This window comes from Oenanthe melanoleuca, chromosome 1 (genome assembly GCF_029582105.1).
Source record: "Oenanthe melanoleuca isolate GR-GAL-2019-014 chromosome 1, OMel1.0, whole genome shotgun sequence".
Lineage (NCBI taxonomy): Eukaryota > Metazoa > Chordata > Aves > Passeriformes > Muscicapidae > Oenanthe > Oenanthe melanoleuca.
Genome location: NC_079333.1, coordinates 104,699,671 through 104,712,035, shown reverse-complemented (window position 1 = coordinate 104,712,035; position 12,365 = coordinate 104,699,671). Strand labels below are relative to the sequence as shown.

Here is a 12,365-nt window from a genome sequence, read left to right as displayed (position 1 = left end):
CCGAGCACAAACAAGACTTATACAGTGTCAGAAACTAAAGTGTAAAGGTTTCATTTTTTTTAAAGGTTTAATTTTTTTCTTTACCACCAGTTTCCTTGTCTTCAACCAAAATTTCCAGCTTGAGAAGGCGCCAGGGGATGTCAGGGTCATCACCCATCACTGTCAAGGTGGCCTCAAACTCACCCTCAACTCGGAACTTCACACGGCCATTGGCTAAGGAAGAAAAGAGTGCTTTATTTTACTCAGTCTCCTAAAATGCCTAAAAAATAATAGTGTGATAGCTCCTGGCACTGATAATGGATTACTTCCCTATCATTTCTGCTCTGTTGGTTATGTTTCCATGCAACTGTGAACATTTTACAGTCTGCAACAGACCCAATGTCAATAAGCAGCACAGAAAGATGTACAAACTGTCCTGAAGTTAACTTGTTAAATCTGGTAACTTGTTAACACTTATGCTTCTGTAACACTGACTATCAGCCTGACAAACAAAACATCTGGCTGAAATATTCCTATTCTTTGCTACTATTAACAATGAAAGCTTTCAGCAATATTCAAACGACATTCAGAACATGGATCTCAGCCCAGGCTGAGAATGAAATCCAGCCCTGAAAACACATCTCACTGCAAAGCATTTATTTAATATTAGAATCTCATAAATCCATTGTCATGTGAGGGAGATAATCTTTTGCAGAATTTATATATACACAACAAGAAAAGCTTATGCATATTATTTATCTAATCTAATTGACATGTACATCCTCACACCTGTGAACACTGCTATGTGTTTCACAAATTGGAGCAAGGACTTTAAAACTATGCAAGCAAGGTCATAAAAAGAATGAGAGGCAGAGCAAACAAGTAAGTACAAGTCCTTACTCTGACATGCAGGTCAACCTTCTCAATCATTTAACAAACTATGTTATATACCTTTACAACCAAAGACATTTAGAAATATTCCTGACAAAATTTAACTCTGGAAGTTTATTTTCAAGAGTACCCCAGACATGCTCTTATAACAAACCAAACTCCAAAAGAGAAAATAATAGTCATTGAAATGTTTAGCTAGTTGAAAACTCTCAAGAACTCAGACATATTATCCATATTATCCATATATCATTCATATACACTTCCATTAGACAAAAATATCTCTAATGCTAATACTGCAAGCACTCATACAGGGACTACAGAAAACTAGATTTTTCAGAAACATCTTTGATCTAGGTCTGTGGGGAATGGTTTACAAATGGCTAACCTTGACTTGGTTAAAAGCATGGACTATTCTTTTGAATCTGCAATAACCCAGTCCAGTTTATAGCCATCCTTCCTGTATTAGAGGTTGTCTTACTGTTTACCACTGCTTGGGCTAAATAAAAACAGAGATCTCAAAATAGTTTAAGAGCTCTGGTACTGTGGTGAGCCACTGAACAACAGGCATGCATAAATATCAACAAATTCTGTGCCTGAACATGAATATCAAAACAGCTTAAAAAAGCAACACAGAGAGATTTGTTTTAACTCAAGTTCAAAGAGTTTCTGCAGAACGACTTAACAGTTTAACTGATTTTAAAACTAAATTAAGTAGCCCAAAGACTGTTTTACAAAACATTTGCTGAAAGAGCAAGACAATGTCTAAAACTTTTTGGCATTACCTGCACGGGATTTCTTCTTGAAAATAAATATTTCACCAGTTTTATCAGTGCTCTCATTTTTCAAACAGGGAAAAAACCCACATATTTTGATGTCAGAGACAGGATCCCATTCTTAATAGATGAAGCATTCTTAATGGTTTCAATTAAGGTATCATTTAGCTTTACTTTAGCATTGAAATAACATTTTTATATCACCCTGCAATGATGTATCCTTCAAAAGGAATTCCAGTTCTTACCAACTGTAAGATTTGCCAGCTGTGGAGGGAGATCTGTAGTCACGAGTCGGTGGCGAAGGATCTGGTTTAGCTGATGAAGTGTGGTTTGCTTCTCACTCTTTGTTATTGGGTCAGGAGGGATTATTTTATCCTGTTACAATAAACACGAACAAGTCTATGTATCTCAAACAGATATCGCAGATTGATAGCAGCAATTGTGAAAACCAACCAGACCAGAAGTCTGAAAATATAAATACTACAGGCCATTGCCCAATGAAGTTTTATATCTTGCACTCAGATTTGCTTTCTAGCTGATTACATTTTACCCAAGACTGACCACTGAATAAAATCACCAAATTTGGCAGAACTAAATAAATGGAGGGAGTGCTTTACTGGGAAAATGTAACTTGTTCAGGAAGTGCTCTGCATGAGAAACTGACACTGCAGAGACTTGGCACTAGGCCTGTATTGAGCTACAGTTCCATCTGCAGACAGACAATTAGTTTGATTGCCGTGCAATTGATGCCATACAGGGGATTCCCACACACCCCAGGGGTATTTACCCTAATGCAGGTGGGCAGCCGAGGGTAGGATCCAGTTGTCAGAACATCAATTGCATACGGGATGGCAAAGCTGGGCAGCCGAGCATGAACCAAAGCATCTCGAGCCAGCGATGCCAGACGATCAGCAGTGTCCACAAACAGGATGGCTTGCTGATCTAAGAAACTTGATATCATCTGCAAAGGACAAGAAGTTTAAAAAAAAAAAGGCAAGTCAAAAAAATGCAGAAATCAATGCCCCTTTATATTCAGTTTATCCTTCACTTCCAGTTCAAGTAACTGCATTTACAAAACAAAGAAAGAATGAATATTCTGGCCACTTCCTACATTCACATGCAAGGACACTTAAAACCCACATGCCATTCCTGATGCTGTGGGGGATCTGCACAGCCTCACAGCTCTTTATCTGCTGATTGCTACTGGAATGCAACCATACTTGTTTGTAATCAGTAGGGACTTGTTTTTCTGCAACATTCTGGACTTTATTCTTATTTATCCAAGATCAGGATGAAAGTGATAATAAGAACTAACACACTTAGATCACCACCTTCCCTGCCCTGTTATCTTAACCCAAATGGTTCCTGAAACTATGTGCAGACAAGCCTTTCATTTTATGCCATTGATGAGCTTTTGGGAACACAAACTGTTAAAAAACAAGATTATGTAATTCTAAACATTATTTTTTAAAAAAAATTTCTGTAGTAAAAAGAAATCAGGGTGCAGCAATATCCCATATCCCTCAGAGACTGTTTCTTGCCAGACTCTGTCTCTAACTTACCGCACACTTTTCCACCTTCCCAGCATTGTTAGCCCACTTGACCAAGGCTAGCAAACGAACAAAGAGCTGACGAGTGCGACTTGCAAACTGCACTATCTCTATTTTTCTGAAGGAAAAAAAAAAAAAAGTACATTAAGCCATTGCTCAGATATATAATAAAGCTGCAATCTATTTGTGCCAATTAAAAGAAAAAAAAAAGAGCTGTAATGACAATTTCTAATTGTGTTAATGCAGCCACAGTACTGTGGCTTGTCTGATTAAGGGCATGAGGGGAAAAAAGTCACTGTTGTAAATACCTAACACACATTCTAATAAATCGTGACTGTCTGGGGGGAAAAAAGCATATTCACAGGAATTAATCACTGACTGTAAGAGAAACAATTCCATAGTGAGCTCAACTAAATTATCTTTACACATTTTATAGGATTTCCCCAAGGCTTAAGATTAAGTTTAAAGTAGGCAACATACCCAAGGATTACAGGACCTGACAGTAACAATACACTTATATTCACTATAAATAAATGAATAAATAAGATACTAAACAAAATATCATTCTATCACTTTTATAATATCTTCAGACACTACGTTGCAATAAAGAAATAGGATGGTGGCGGGGAAGAACACAAAAACCCCCTCCTTTAACTCTGCTTTCCATTCCTGCCTTGTAAAGAAATTGAGATAAGAACTTACTCTCAATATTCCTCCCACCATTTTTGTACAAGATAGTCAAAATGACTGCATGCCTTCAGAGCTATTTTTTGTAAAAGAGAATTCAATAGGGGCACAGGCAGATTTTCATTCTTTATTAGATATCTACATTGCAGATGCATCAGACGAGACACAAAGATCTACAGTGTAGATCTGTAATACCATACACTGAAATACCATTTCATCAACAGTTTATAGAGGTTTTCCTGCCTTTCAATTTACTAATTTCACTATGGTTTTCTACTTAGTTTGGAGCTGTTTTCCTGATATGGTTTTCTAAAGTAACAGAAGCATTACTTTCAAAAATGAACATTAATTATTGCTTAAGATATTGCCCTCTACCAAACAGAAGCTGCATCTCCTAATCCCAACCCGTAAAACACAAACTTATGACACAAAAAGAGCCTGATTCTGCTGAGAGTGCTGCTGTAATGAGGTTAACTATTTTGTGCAAGTAAAGTATAATCTGCTTGTAGCAGATGAACATGTAAGGCCAGAAGCACAGCTAATACCATCTGGTCCTGTTTCTTCCATTACATACTGTGAACCTCATCCAAGAACCTGGGCACTAAGCCAGTAACTTCTCTGTGTTCTAGAGCAGATGTTTTGGAATGGCATTCAGCCTGGTATTAAGATTTTAAGTGGTGGACAAGCTGCTATATGTACACACTGCTCTAACAGTAACCACACTACAAAAATAAGATGTTGAGAATTTTGAAAGATTCAAGAAAACTTTATGAGATTTGAAAGATGACTACAGGGAGACTTTAGAAAGCCAGCAATCTCTCAGACAGACTCCACATAGAAGCTGCTAAAATACAGTAGTTATGTCAAGGATCTATGGTGAAAGGAAAATGATAGCAGGAAAAATTCAAACTGATGTTTTGTGATTGAAAATAAATTTTAAAAACCAGCCCCCAAAAAGCCCAACAATTTAATAATGAAAATGACTGACAAATCTAGATACAGTATTCCAGTAAGTGTTCCATTAATACCACTTAAATGAAGTTAGAGAAGACTGTTACTTTGATTTGACAGAACCCTGCTTCCAGAACCACCACTATCATCCCTGAATGACTACATTGGAAATCTACTTCTCTAATAAAACATAAAGACCTTCAAATTTGCTGCATTGTCTTTCATTATAGGTATATGACCTTATGCTGGGCTACCTAAAAACAAATATTCAAGGAAGATGAAACTTCAGGAAAGAGTTTATTTACAAAACAAGAAACAAAAAAGTTGCTCTCTATCATTTCCAAAACCCACAGTGATCAAAGGTCTTGATGTAGCAAAAAGGCAAACACCATGTCCTTCTTGAAGTAGGTAAATGAGGATCTTGGGACCTATAGCTTACTTGGCCTAAGATCAGTTAAGAAAAAGTTTCATAGAACAAATCTTTCTCTAAGCTATGTCCTGAAAAATACCAGGCATGAAATGAGCCTGGAAACAACCATTAGAAATTTGCCAAGGGCAAACCACCCCTGATCAACAAATTGCCTTCTACAGGATGAATTGCTCCGTGATCAAGGGGAGATCAGAAGATAGATTTACATTTGCAGGAAACACGTGGAATACAAGGATGGGCTGAGGAAGCTGAATTTGCTCCTGCTTAGGAAGAAAAGGCTCTGGCAAGATCCTACTGACATCTTCAAGAATCTAAAGGGGAATTTTAGAGAGGATGGAACCAGACATTTTTCAGAAGTGCAGTGAAAAACTAGCTAGATGTGAGGAAAACAAGGAAACACAGTGATGTGGTCAAAGAGGGAAGTTACCCAGAATAAGATAATGATACTAAGCAAAATCCAGTCTCCATGACCAAGAAGAAAGCCCCTGGATTTCCTCCATAACTCAGCACTATTAATTTTCTCACTACTAACATTTTTTTACAACCACTTTCTTATAAGAGTATTTATTCCTACAATTGATAACTAAAAAATTACCCCCCCAAAAAGCATTATATTATACTATGATGGATAATTTCTCATCTTTTTTCTTATCCTAACATCTTTCAAATAGGCATTGCAGTACAGAACTTATATTTTATGTGAACTTTATTAGAGGATAACACCATCACATCTTCACCAAAGTATATATGCCACGTCACCAGGTTCTAGATCCAAGAAACAGAGCTTGAAGCCCAACTACTGAGTCCATTGCAGTCTCAAAGGTAGAGAAAATATGGATAATTAAGCCACATTCCTACAGATGAGCTCCTCTAAGAGCTGGAAATCTACTTCACCAAGAGGAGTTGTAAGTCAAAGCTAACAAGGTTGTGAATACTTAATTTCAAGACAATTTCAGTTGTAGGACATTCTTCATACATTGAAGGCTGCCTCATTTTCTTTTCTCTAATCCATCAGGGTTTAAGTAGTTGCCCCACACCCATGTGCCCAACAGAGTAGAATCCAATTTTACTAAATATCTAGCTAAATATCTAGATGGGAAAAGCCTGCCCATGAGTACAAGACAGCTCATGACCCAAGTGGGAAGTAATTTCTTTAGTAAATACTGTGATAATTAAAAATCCAAACTCAACCAAATCAAAAGCCACATTGTTTCTCTTAATAAAATACTATGCAGAAGGAAAAGGGATACAAGTAATCATTTCATGATTCCATAAAAATGGGATTAATTCCACAAGTTATGTGGAGAGTTTTGGAAGGTTTCAGATAACAATTAATGATCACCCTGGTCCACAGAATTCTTTATTAAGATTCTTAGGAATATCATAGCTCCTATATCTCTCTAAAGAAATATAGATCAATTAATATGTCAACACAAATGAAGGGAACAATATTTTGACATGTTTCATTTATTGAGAGAAACAGAAAAGTAAATGGATCTTTTTCATCTCAGCAGGGTAGTGGTCCCTCACACTTGCTCTCTAATAATTTTCACACTTCAAAACCACATAGAACAGGAGCAGAAAATTGTGTTCATTATAAGAAAGACCAGGTAACATGGAAAAATTCAAATAGAGGTTTTTACCTTGTTGTCACTGTTGAACTGTTTCTCCTGGACAAAACATTTCTTTATCACACTAACTAGAATCTATTTAAATTCTCCAGTTATCTTTCATGTCAGCTTTACTATCAATTCACTGCTTCAAGATTCATGAAGAGAAAAACACCCTTAACAGAGCTCACCTACTACAACAACAACAAAAAAGCCCAAAAAACTATAAATCCAAACACCAACAAAACCCAATATTTTTGCTAATGCTAAGAAAAATCTTGAAACTGTGTAGGAACAGCAAGATAGACAAAGCTTAATTTCTTGCATAAAATCTAAAATTAGGTGAAAAAGATTTTATTTGAACAATATTTTACTAATATCAGCATCCTAAACAAGTTCTATATTTTAACATGTATTACAGATTATCTTATCATAACTCACCTTTCCATATCAGTCTTTCTTGGTAATCTATATGAAAGAAAAGGGGGGAAAAAAAGATGCATTATATATTGTTCTATTACATCCAGACAAATAGAAATTTTGTTAGCCACCTTCATTTACAGGAACTTCTACACAAGTACAAAGTATATAAAAAATAGTACCATGGGTCACCTGTCACTACTCTGTACCAGGCAAACTGGAACTGGCCAAATTAACTGAAAAGTTTGATGAAGGCTGCTGAGATCAATCACTCTACATAAGCCATAAACATACAGGAAGCACTTCCTGACTAGTATTTTTGAAGTTTTTTCAAAGCAAACTAAAACTCTAAAATTCCTTGTCTCTTCCAGAGTTTGAATATTCTTTAACTCATGTCAGGCAAACTTCTGTTTGCACCCTTACCAGACATGGTATTGTACAACTGCTGTACCTATCTTTTCCCATTTGTTCTGTATGTCACTTCTTGAAACACACAGCTTCCCTACAAGAACCTCTACAGTTAAAAAAGAGGGAAACAGGTTTATTCTGAGTCCAAAAGCTTTCAGAAAAGATTTTCTTGGCCCAAAAACATCCCTTTGTTTTGCCACCTCAAACGCAACAACATCAGCACAGCAGATTATTAAGTAAATGTAAATAACTTATTTCTCAAAAACAATCAAATGGTATTTTAAATACTACAGAGGTAAGTCAAGAAGTTGCAGCATCTGAAAATATCTCAGTTTCAGACATTCCAATTTCACATATTTTAATACCAGTACTACAGTTGGGGTTTTTTGGCAGTAACTTGGCATTTAAGCAGCCAATCTGCAGCTGCTCTCAGTTCTCACAGTCATTTTCTCTGTTTAGGGCAGATCACTCAGGAGCTTTTGCTGTGCCCCGGCACAGCCTGATGCAGAGATCAACCTGCCTGCAGAGGCACCTCCCCAGGTGGGAGAATGGACAAGGGTATTACAAGAGTAGGACAACGGGGAATGGGTTCAAATGGAAAAAGAGTAAGTTTAGGTTAGATATCAGGAAAAAGTATTTCCCTGTGCGGCTGGTGAGGCACTGGCACAGGTTTCCCAGACAAGCTGTGGATGCCCAATCCCTGGAAGTGTTTAAGGCCAGGTTGGATGGGAATCTGAGCAACCTGGCCGAGGAAAAGGTGTCCCTGCCCACGGCAGAGTGTTGGAACTGGGTGATCTCTATAGCCCCTTCCAATCCAAACCATTTTATGAATGGGAAAGTGCGACCACCTCCCCCCACTCCAGCCCCGGATGAGCTCCGGGACAGATCCCCGGCGAGGCCTCCGCATCCTCCCGGGATGCTGCGAGGCGGCACGGCCAGCCGGGCGCGGAGCGATCCGCGGCACTCACAGGTCGGCCAGCACGGTGAGCTCGGCGTAGGTGCGGTGCAGGAGGAACTCGATGAGGGTGCTGAGGCGGTAGCCGGGGCTGGCGGCGGCTGTCACGGCGCCGGGGGCCGGCGGGGCCGGGGCTGACGCGGGGCCGGCCGGCACCAGCTGGGCGCTCTCCAGCTGCACCGGCGCCATGGCGGCGGCGGCGCCTCGGCCCCGGGCAGGAGCCGCGCGGCAGCCCGGGAACGGCTCCCGGCGGCGCCGGCACCGCGCCCGGCTCGCCCCGCACGGACGGAGCGGGGAAGGGGCGGCGGGAGCGGGGCGGCTCCGCAGCGCTCAGAGCCCGCCGGGCGCAGGGGCCGCCGCCATGATGGGGCACGGAACCGGAAGCGAACCGGGAACCTTTCCGGGAAGCGCGGGCGGGGCGGGACAGCGGGGCCGGGGACACGGGCGGGCAGGGGCACGGGACAGAGGGGGGAGCTGGGGACACAGGCGGGACGCGGGACACATGGACACAGGCAGGGACACACTCGAGACACGGCGATGGCGCTGCCATTGTGCCACGGGACCGCTGGATCCCGGCATGGGTCAGGCTGGGAGAGCCCACAGTGCGCCATCTGGACCCACCTCCCTGCTGGAGCAGGGCCATCCCACAGCACATGGCACAGGATTGTGTCCAGGCCGTTCTAGGATATCTCCAGTGAGGGACACTTCACACCCTCTCTGGACAATCAGTTCCAGTGCTTGGTCTCTGCACAGGAAAGAAATTCTTCCTCATGTTCAGGTGGAACTTCCTGGCCATCAGCTCCTGCCCGTTCCTCCTGTCCCACTGCTGGGCCCAGGGAGCAGAGCCTGGTCCGTGCTCTGCCCCTCCCTGCAGACACTGACAGACAGGGATGAGGCCCCTCTCAGCCCTCTCTGCTCGAGGCTGAGCAGCCCCAGCTCCCTCAGCCTTTCCTCACTGAGATGCTCCAGTCCCTCCATCATCTTTGTCACCTCCACTGGACCCACCCCAGCAGCTCCATGTCCCTCCTGTCCTGAGGAGCCCAGAACTGGGCACAGCAGCCCAGGTGATCCTCACAGGGTTGAGCAGAGGGACAGCATCACCTCCCTGCCCCTGTATCTGCTCATGTTAGTGAAATCCAGGGGGAAGGAGAAACACATTATAGACTTGGCACCTCAGAAGTGCCTTTGATGCAGCTCTTGGGAGATCAAGGAACAGCAGGCTCTGCTGGACACCAGGCTGGCCAATCCCTTCCTAACGACTCAGGAAATGCAGGACATTCGTGAGGGGGATCCAGAAGAGAAGCACTATTGGAACGTTATCCTTTGAGGTCATTGTTAAAGAGGGAAAAGGGAGCCATGAGCAGCAGAGCATCCAGTGGGATTTGGGGATTAACACAAAGCATTAGGAACATTTTCATATTTCTGTTTTACACGGTGTGGCACTGGGGCCCTGTCCAGCCAAGTGCCCTGGTGTGCAGGATTGGCTGGCCCATACACAGTCACAGAATGGCTTGGGTTGGAAGGGACCTTAAAGATCAGCTTGTTCCAATCCCCCTACCATGGCCAGGGACACTTTTCACCAGGGCAGGTTGCTCAGAGCTCTATCCAGCTTAGTTTTGAATGCTTCCAGGAATGGGACATCCACAGCTTCTCTGGGCACCCTGTGCTCACACCCTCACAGTAATGCATCCATCTTATGACCAGCTCTGCCTTGCTCATCTCGTCACTGAGCACAGACAGGGCCTTAGAGCCATAGGGGAAGCAGGGGATGTCCTGGCAGGAGAATGTGGTAGGGACACAGGGGATGGGGGTGATGGCCCAGCACTGCAGCCATTCTCTGGATCAGCCTGGCCAGCTCCTGCTGTGTGCAGTGTGTGCCCCACTATGTGACAGGAGGATGGAGAAGGGCCTTGAGGGGAAGCCATGTGAGGAGGGGCTGAGGTCCCTTGGTCTGTTCAGCCTGGAGGAGACTGAGGGGAAACCTCACTGCAGTCACAACTTCCTTGTGAGGGGAAGGAGAGGGGCAGGCACTGATCTCTGCTCTGTAGGGAATGGCCTGAAGTTGTGTCAGGGGAGGTTTAGGTTGAATATTAGAAAAAGGTTCTTCCTCCAGAGGGTGGTTGGGCTCTGAACAGGCTCCCCAGGACAGTGGTCACAGCACCAGCCTGGCAGAGCTCAAGAAGTGTTTGAACAATGCTCTCAGGCACATGGTGTGACTCTTGAGGTATCCTGTGCTGAGCTAGGAGTTGGACTTGATGATCCTAATGGGTCTCTTCCAACTCAGCATATTCTATGATTCCATGGTTCTATACACTGCACCCCTCTGTGTGTTAAAAGCCCTACTGGGGAGCCCAGAATCCTGACTTCAGCTAGGGATTTGTTGGTTGATCAAAACCTGTTGCTATTAACTGTGAGCTGACAGGGTTATAGAAGTAATGGGAAGGACAGCAGGTGACTTTCTGCTTCCAGGGAAGTTAAACATTTACTGTTCTTGGAACCCTGGGGCAAATGTTCAGTGAGATGCAGCCCAGACTGTATTGTGCTCTACAAGGCAGGATCTGAGCTGTCCTTGTGTACCTCAGAGCTTTGTCATTCCATTTCTCTGTCAGGCTTTTAAATCAGAGAAATGTTTAATCACACAGGCACCTCCTGGACTTGACATTTAAGTATTTTTCTTAATGATAAAAAGTAATAGCACACAAATATAGTGCAAAGGTTTCTCATTAATCATTTAATTCATACAGTGTTGCAATGTTTAGCAATCTTATATCCAAATGCCTATATCAATTATGAGTAATAAGAGTTTGATGTCTTTCTTTCTTTTCAGAAGACACGAGAGAATCTGATACAGTGTGGCAGAGTTCTTACATATAGTATCAGTAATTGCAGTGCTACATATTATAAACTTGCAGAGCTTGCAATTCAATAAGATATGTATTTCAATTCTAATGAGATTTCATGTGTCACTATTAGATCAAACACCTACTGATACTGAAAAAAGATTAGACTTTTCCATGATAACACTTGCCTGAATGTAAGACTTTCTATAACATTTTGCTGAAAGTCCAGTGGAAAAATATCAATGACCTTTAATCACAAATGATTTTGTCTTGTCTCTTTATTAGCTATTATTTTTTAAATTAAAAGTACTTTTTGAATTAATTAATTTGTTGACAGTCCAGTACCTCAAGCCACAAATTACTGGTTTGTGAATTGTACAGGGCTTACTGCACCTAAAATAAAACATTTTTTGCAAAATGGTGTGTGTGTGTTAAAGGAAGAGGGTTTGTAGCTGGTTACTGCACGTGCTCTGCCTTTTTTCTGTTTATTGAAAGGGTCACAAAGGGAACCTATTAAAAAATGAAAAAGCCTCCAATTTATAAGCTTTAAAAATATAATTTTAAGTCTCTTTTTAAATCTGCTTTGTCTGTGGGATTAAGTCAACTATTTTTTTGAATGATAGGAGACTTATAGTAACAGATTGAGAGTTCTCTGTCAGTCACTCTGGTTAGACAGAGACTCTCTTGTGTGGTGTGTTGTAAAGTACACCCCAGTTCTAATTATGTCTTGTGAACAACTTAAGAAAAGCAACATTCTCTGAGTCATAAAATAGAATCTTTGATTTTACTTGAATTTACAAAAGTCCCCTTCCTTATTATAAGGCAAACTGGATTATCTTTTTAATACTGAACATAGCTGTATTACTCTGAG

At 41.6% G+C, this 12,365-nt stretch overlaps 1 protein-coding gene across 1 annotated transcript in view; it reads right to left on the bottom strand.

Moving 5' to 3' along the window:
* The window catches only part of MED14 (mediator complex subunit 14), a 34,338-nt gene extending 25,321 nt beyond the window's left edge, over positions 1 to 9,017 (bottom strand). The window contains exons 1-6 of the mRNA XM_056495058.1: positions 8,668 to 9,017; positions 7,313 to 7,339; positions 3,206 to 3,311; positions 2,431 to 2,604; positions 1,889 to 2,018; positions 85 to 213 (exon numbers count right to left, since the gene is read on the bottom strand). Coding sequence (XP_056351033.1) covers positions 85 to 213; positions 1,889 to 2,018; positions 2,431 to 2,604; positions 3,206 to 3,311; positions 7,313 to 7,339; positions 8,668 to 8,843 — 742 coding nt within the window. The 5' untranslated portion in view covers positions 8,844 to 9,017. The remainder of the gene's footprint in view (positions 1 to 84; positions 214 to 1,888; positions 2,019 to 2,430; positions 2,605 to 3,205; positions 3,312 to 7,312; positions 7,340 to 8,667) is intronic.
* Positions 9,018 to 12,365: the final 3,348 nt, after the last annotated feature.